Source organism: Scomber scombrus, chromosome 15 (genome assembly GCF_963691925.1).
Source record: "Scomber scombrus chromosome 15, fScoSco1.1, whole genome shotgun sequence".
Classification (NCBI taxonomy): Eukaryota; Metazoa; Chordata; class Actinopteri; order Scombriformes; family Scombridae; genus Scomber; species Scomber scombrus.
The window spans coordinates 8,100,244-8,108,585 of record NC_084984.1 but is presented as its reverse complement, the minus strand read 5'-3'; the positions used below and the strand labels follow the sequence as shown (position 1 = coordinate 8,108,585).

Below are 8,342 nucleotides of genomic sequence, written 5' to 3'. Positions count from 1 at the left end.
TTATCATCTTCATCTCTCTAACCTCTCTCTAACCTTAGTCTGGAAAAGTGGAAATCATATGTGACAGATGAGTGCTTTCCCAGTATGTCTGCTTATTATTAAGATAATCATTACCATTTAAATTGGATGATGAATATATTATGTAAAAAGTTGCGGTACAGAATTAGGCCATGAAGTATCATTACGGGAGTGCAAACTGACATCCCCACTACCACTAAGTGACCTAATGTTAACCCTCTACCACTCCCTCACTTTGTTGAAAACACAGTTCATCTATAAGCCTGAATTAATGTGGAAAAAATTAAATTGCCATTTGTAAGCAACTAGAAATTTGCAAGGCAGTCTAATAATAAGTGTTTGCAAGCTGACTGATGCTGTGCTCACGTCACACAGAGGGAACATATTTGCCATTTTCCAGCTTATAAAACCCATATCCAAGTCGTAACTCTCACCAGCTGATGGATGTGTTTTTTTTCCCAGAGCTCTGATATATCAAACTTGGCTTTAAGTGTTATGGAAATGTCTGAAAAGCAAACAAACATGGATGGATTGCTTCAACCTAAGTTAACCATTAAAGAGTAAATAAAGCCTCATTTAAATCTCTTTTTTTAATCAAAAACAATATTCTTAATCTCCACAAAATCAGCTCTGGCTATCATATTGTAGCTTATTGCATGATAACTATTAATTTCTGTTTCTGGACCAATTAACATTCATCTGGCCCTTGATGTTGGCATTTTAATGCTGGATCCAGCTCATTATATTATATCAGGGCCAACTGGAAACACACAAATCTATTAAGGAAATTACAAATGTGATTTTGCCAGACATGCAGTAAGGAAGGATGTCCTATAAACTGTGTAGCCTTTCTTATCATGGCCTAAACAGACATTTCACATCATGTATACATGTATGCATGCCATTGCTTTGAAGTCCAGATCTTGTGGCTGTGACATTCAACCTGTCTGATGTGTAACTGCTGTGATTAGCATTTATTTTGGGGTAAACAGCATTGCACTTGGTCTTGACACAGCTGGGAGAGATGAGCGTGACTTTAAATGGACGTGATGAGTGAGACCAATTAAAGCCGGGGTCAAAAGTAAAGATCAGAGGATGCGTCAATTAAAATGCCACTTCAAAAGTTACACTGCATGCGTGAGAAGGCTTTAAAGACATTTGACAGGGATTCTTAAATTTGCACTTAACTATTTTGTTCTTTAACATATTCTCATTCCATTAGACAGAGCAACCTGGTCTTAAAATGCAAACAAATATACAGCATTTTGTTACGGTCACCCATAGATTTTCTCCTCTAGTTGCAGTTGTGAACCGTCTGTATATATATATATTGAGTCTAGCCTGTCACTATATTTCACCTCAAGAGAAATCTAATAACCTGTATGCTGTATATTGTTCAGGTTTCTCATAAAAGCATTCCTCACTGGGATAAGCTTTAATGGCTGTTATTTATATTTGGGCTGGGCAGGTTTATTTTGTGCGCCTACAGAAATCATTACACTTCCCCTTGGGAAAGGCTGTAGCAACACGTGTTTCACCCTTGCAGATGACTCAGCGATAATATGTTTCCCCTTTATCGGTTTTTCCTTCGGTGTTATTCGTTACCTTCCACAGGGGTCATTAAAAAACAACAAGGGGAGACAGACAGAGGCCACATATAGCGGGGCTTTCCTTACTGTGTAATGAGGAAGGAACAATTTCTGATTATTGAATCCACACAGTCCAAAGCAGAGGGAAAGAACCTCTAAGGGATCTATAAAGTATTTAATTTAATTTCAGCTGAAATGTGTAGTGTGCATGGTTTGGTGAAAGGAAAATTCACTTCAGGATATTTACACTTCTGGCTCCACCTTTAACAGACTGAAAAGAGATATAAATCAGTAACTTGTTACACTTTGTGAAGTTATCAGGAAATGAAAAGGTGTTGTAACGTTATCAGGGAAGGACATCAGAAAGAGTCAATTTGTCAGCTAAACTGGAAATATCCAGATGGCTGATTGGCATTTACATGATAGTAAGAGCACATGCCCCTGTTTGTGCAACCACACCTGTCAAACACAAAACAGATGCACACAATGTAAACATAATAGACACATCTCCATGATATGCAAACAAAAAGCTTGCGCTATAGTAAAATGCAATCGAACCGTCTCTTTCCACACCTTTTTAACACTTCTCTTTGTCAAACACAAACACAAACAGCACCTCCTCAAACAGCTGCTCTGCACCTTCGTCAGGTTTGCTTCCAACTAAAACCCTAGAAGCTGCACAGGCACATAAAACACAGGAACATTTGGATTATAGCAGCTGCATAGGCCATAAAATCGTGGCAAATGCTGCTGCTCACTGGAGCGTACACAGTGGTTCAAAACTGATTAGGCGAAGTATTCCACTATTTTATTTCCGCAGTTTTAACAGCAAAGGTGAGAGGCATAATGGATTCTTGAAAGGCTACCAGAACTATAAAAAAGATCAAACAGAGGTTTAAATGATCTTCAGTATTAAAGATCAGGTAAGCCAAGTGCTTATAAAAGGAATAAAAACGCATTAAAACATTCAAAAGGGGATGAAAGTAAAAGTAAAATAAATGATAAATTATATAACCTAATATGAAATAAAAATAATACTAGGCACATATATAAATATTATAGTGTGGTTGCAGTGCAAAAAATAAAATAACCCTGTTTAATAAAGCAGTAATAAAGTGAAAAGATTTAGACGATGCGAGAGGTTTGTTCCAGATTTGCAGAAGCAAAGCAGTCCCAGATGACCTGAGATCAGAGAGACGTATTTTGGGCCTTAAATATTTAGTAGGGGAACTTTAAAATAAATTCTTTAACACATAAAGAAGACGGAAAAAGGCACAAACAGCCAAAAGGATGCGGATAGCGATTGAGGAAATGTATAATGATGTTTACATATTCCACAGTTTAATTTAGATCAGCAGCAGTCTGAATGAGCTGGAGCTATGTCAGCTAGTCAATAAGTGTTTCCTTTACTTCTCACTATAATGCAGCTTTAAGAGGTTCATTCAGTATATTTGTTACTGGTAACAAATGCTGTGAAAAACCCAAAGTATACTGGTTCCCTTAATTTAAAGATGTATAATAGTATAGTACATCTATATACATATAGATTGATATGTTTTTTTAATCAAGTACTTTGTTCAAACAGCTTGGCACTGAAGGTTTTAGCAAATACTTCTGAAAGTATTTGGAATATTGAATTTTCAGCCACTGGTTGAAACACTGCAACAGTGTGGCTACTCTGATAGTTTTTGGACAACATTTGTTAGTATAATCAGTTCATTGATGAATTTGTACTTTAGATTTAATTTGTTGAGAACAACAAAACACCAAAAATACAGAAAAACACCACAATTATCCTTTAGGGTCCGAGTGGAGGAAATGTTAGCACATGTCTATTAACTACTCGGTGAGTCAGATATAAATTGGAGTATTAACTGTATATGAGCAGGGTTTTTGTTTTTGTAATGTAATTTGAGGTAGTGGAAACATGCACAGATCAAACAGAGGAGGCCCGCAGATTGAACTTCAGGGAACTCTAACATATTATGCTTATTTTTGTTGTTGTTTGTTATGTAAATTACAAAATAGTCTCTATCATGCAAACCAGATTTGAACCAGTACAAGTTGAGCTAGTCTGCAGTAACTGCTTTAGCACCACTGCTTTTGGCGTTATCAGTGTAAATATTAAAATCAGACACGTTAAAATCAATGCAAATAACAGATTTATCAAGATGGCACAACATCTTGATGGCCAGTAGATTACAACTTGACAGAATGATTTAGATAAAAGAGAAATTATGCAAAAGATGAAAACAATTCAGTTGAACTGAACAGCTTATCAACTTCTGCTTTTTTTCAGTCAAACAACAATAAAGTTCAGAGGAGCTGATTAAAGGTGCAGTAATTTAGTGGCATCTGGAAGAATGGATTTGGCAGTTCCTCTTCCTTGGAGCCCGCCATTTTTCTACAATAGCCCAGAAAGGACAAAACAAAGGGCCTTTTATGTTCTTTCACAAGTTTGAGCTACTGTAGGTTCCCCTACACAAATGGAAAGGGAGGGAGGGGCTTGGATGCTACTCAGTTGAAATCAGATGCTACTCAATCCTACACACTAATCCTTTAAATAACAACCAGACCTAATCAAGTCTAAATTAAAATCCTAAAATCAATTCTATATGTGGTAATTAATGCATGAATTATGTGGGTTTCCCCTGCAAATGACATTAAGTAATGCTAAATTTATTGTCAGATTGTATTTGATAAGGAATGGATGGGGTGTTTGTAATAGGATTTACAGTGGTGCCAAATAGGAGAAATAATAAGGTGCATATTTGGTTTGGAGCAGGGACCCTGTTGATCTCAGGCATCTGATCTTCTGTCTAAAAGAGGAAGAGCAAAAGAGGCACAGATGTAGCATATGAAATACATTACTGCTGTCAAACATGCCTGGGAACTCCAAATGAGGTGTTTCTGTTTTTATTTTTAGCCTTTACAGACAGGTTTTACTTTAAACTTTATAGCCATGAAAGTCTTTGGAAAAATCTGTAACGGCTCACTAATTTGGTGACAAGGTTGTTTCTTGCTACACAAAATATCATGCTCGACCCAGTACTAAGGTGGATTTTGTGATTGCGATTCAGAGGTGCAGTCAGACAGGAAATCATTGACATTCATGCACCTGGTCTGCCACCTGTCATTGCTGGCAACTGAACGGTTGCTTTCCCGCACATCTGTTTACACTGTTGGAGACGCTTCACATTCAGAGCCAAATGACATAAAACTAAAGTGACGTTTGTACCCAAGCTGAACATTTGTGTTTCAACCAGTTTTTACAGTTTTATTGTAACGACACCTTCACAAAGCCCATTTTTTTATCGCCACAATAAAAACACAGCACTGTTTCACAAAAGTAATTTTATCAATACAGTCATGTCTGAATATATAAAACATGAGCACACAGCAAGAAAACACACCTGTTCATCTGTTTACACAGTTACACTGCTACATACAATACCCTTCACAAAGCACTGTAAAACATTACAACTCCTGTATGGTAATAAATAAATAAAAGCACACACATATATACATGGTACTAAACTCACATCAAAATACTGCCACTACCTTATTGTCCCATTAGGAAACTATGACAGTAATTAAACCAATTCATCTCTTGCATCTGTAAAAAACATCAAGGGACACTTAAAGCATTGGCACAGGGGACTTATCTACACATAAAAATGCCCATGAGAGACATTATGTAAATATACCACATGAATATTCAAGTGTAATAGTTAAGCATTAAGCATGACAGTATCAATAAGGGCACTTCATATGGTTCAGGGTGCCTTGAGAATAATTTTAGGACGTCTTTCACCCTTTACAGTTTGTATAAAGCAAAAAAAAAAAAAGAGAGTAATAGACTGAGAGTCTACAGCCAGCAGCTCTGTAAGGCTGTAGGCACAGCGTTATTTTGAGCTAAATGCTAATCTCACCATGCTAACATCGTAATGGCAATGCTGACATGCTGATGTCCAGCAGTTTTAATATTTGCATTGTTCACCATCTCAGTTTAGTGTGTTACCATGCTAACGTTTGCTAATTAGCACTGAACACAAAGTACAATTGAGGCAGATGGGAATGTCGTCAGTTTTGCAGGTATTTGGTCATACAATGAAGTACTGGACAAATTTAAATTTAGACCAGAAGACGGTGCTAGTTGAAAAGTTAAGGATCACCAAAGTTATTACAATTCATCCTGAGCGGGATATACGTAGATGTGTTTACTAGTTTTGTTATGCATGACACAGACTGCTCAACACAGCATTGATCTTTCAAAGCAAAGTCATTGCATCAAGATGTTTCCGCGCCTCGCTTTACCACGCTGTTGCAGCTGCACACTGTTTAAAAGTGGTCCATTAAAATAGTAGACTGAAAAAAAAAAAAGACCACTTTTATTCTGACTAACTGTTTCATCATGGTATCAGATTTAATCCATCCATACAAATGCAATATCAATAGTTGCTCAGCAAATGTTTTGACCGTATCAAATGCTTCGAAACAACAAACTATTTTTAATCGAATTACTGATCGTATTGATTCAGTATTTCATGAAAGCTTTGCTTCCCCTACCAATAACCTTTACCAAATTTCATGGCAATCTGGTACTAGAAGAAAAAGTTAAGGAATCACCAAATTAATTAAGATTAATCATCTGGGGATCATGAATGTCTGTACAAAATTTCATGGCAATCCATTTGATAGATGTATTTAAGTCTGGACAAAAGTGGTGAGCCAACTGACATCCCAACATGTTCCTGCACCACAAGTCCCTTTTTACATTTAGCAGTAACAGCTGCACTCAAAAGAAGCTTGGATTTCTGTGCTCCGATAAAACTGACATATTAGCACAGCTGCAACATCTTTCTTAAATCAACATCTGCGCTCCCTTCTCTTAACAAGAAATACATGCTCCAGATAAAAAGGAATAAATGATGGCCACAGGCAGCGAGTCTGAAAAACGTGGGACTGACGCTGTCACACCTCATCTTTCAATTCTAATGTTTTGTGCTTCACGTTATGCTCGGCTTGTAAATAAACAGAGCCTCTCTGATAAACCAAAGAGGGGCTGTTTACTCCAAGGCAAGACAATCACCCGCTAGGGAGATGCAGCCTGATGTTTCGCTGATATTGGGTGTACGCTTTTTCTCCCTCTGTGGTAAATTTAATAAATACACAGCTTGAGGGATGAGATATGTGGGACCTGAGAAAAGAAAGAAGGGGGGGGGGGGGCAGTGAGGCGCAGAGAGGGGGGAAGAAGGAAAGGTGGGGCTGCAGGGGCCCAGGCAGTCAATAAAGACCCCACACACACACACAAAAAACAGAAAATAGACATTGAACACAGTATGGTGCCTTGAGCTAAGGTGCATGACACATGTGAGATTAAATCTGAAACAACCTCAGTTTCTTTATCTCTGTTTCTCAGTCCGTGTTTCCAGTAACTCTCCATGTTACAAAAAAGAAAACAAAAACAATCTTTCAAATATGAAAAAAAAAAAACAAACGAAACACAAATGCTGTACAAGACAACTGTTTATACAGAGAAATGCTTCCCTGGGTTCAGTCCTGATTCTGATGCGTCATGATCTTCCTCCAAGTGCTGGGTTGGTGTTTCAAGAGTCTGAAATGTATTAACATTCAGAGGTACACAATGGTTTCTTCCCTGCCCTCCTCCCCACCGCTGTCAGTCTCCAAGGAAACCAGTGCGCTGAGGTCCAACTGAGGGTCAGTGGGATGCGGGAGGACCGGATACGGGTCAGCTCCGCTTGCTGTTGACGACCAGGTCTCCCCGATGTAGCTGTGACTGTTATGATCTGAGAGGGCAAAAGAAAAACACAGCATGAATACTTTGTGTAGAGCAAATGCTGCTACTGCCACTGATAAATAATACACTGTTAGCTCATAACTGTAATAAAACCCTGGAAAAATGAAGGGAAGATGGATGAAATAGAAGGAAACCAGATAAATGAATATAATCTGATTGAAGTCAAACTAAAGAGACTTCATCATTTACTATGAAATGATAAATAATCACCAGGATGAGACATGAAGCCACTTGTTTAATGAGCTCAATCTAATTGCTTAGCACACTATCACCTACTGTATATAGATCAACCACAGCTGCTGCAGCCCAGACTGCTGCTTCCTCCTGCACCCTGAGCATTATATTTAGGGCCCTATTTTCGTGATGGTGCTACGATCAGCGCAAGTAACACTCTGGTATGGTATTTTCCAGAGCTTGAAATTTGCTTTGCCCATCTGTGTGGTATTTTGGTGCCCAGTGCTGCACACATGTCAACACACTGCAAACTATACTACAAGCAAATGCACAGTAATAACAAAATAATGGTCCCCCTCCACTCAAAAGTATGTTTTGCTTGCTGCTTAACATGACAGTCTAAATTATGTTTCAAAACTTCATCCACACTCCAGGGAATAAAATCCTCGTAAAGACGTATTTATTTACAGATAAAGCAGTCACATTTAAAGTCCCTGGAGTTTGACACTAGAGGGCTGTTTTCACATTCATCAGCTGAAACTGGAAAGTTTCTCTCTCAATGTTTTTAAGAGCATGATTTATGACAGCACAACTTTTTTTGGAGTGGTGGTTCAGTATGCAACAATAGAAAAGGAACATTTCAATTGTGCACACTTAAACGACTGAAAATAAAAATATTTGCAATATTAATAGATCCAGGAGTGGATGTAATTTTAAAAAATCTGTATGTTAGTTAAGTT

The 8,342-nt window shown here is 37.8% G+C and overlaps 1 protein-coding gene across 1 annotated transcript in view; it reads right to left on the bottom strand.

Annotated features, from left to right (window-relative positions):
* Positions 1-4,950: 4,950 nt before the first annotated feature.
* The window catches only part of arhgef28a (Rho guanine nucleotide exchange factor (GEF) 28a), a 41,708-nt gene continuing 38,316 nt past the window's right edge, over positions 4,951-8,342 (bottom strand). Inside the window, exon 33 of the mRNA XM_062435120.1 lies at positions 4,951-7,417. Within this exon, the coding sequence (XP_062291104.1) occupies positions 7,242-7,417 (176 nt within the window). The 3' untranslated portion in view covers positions 4,951-7,241. The remainder of the gene's footprint in view (positions 7,418-8,342) is intronic.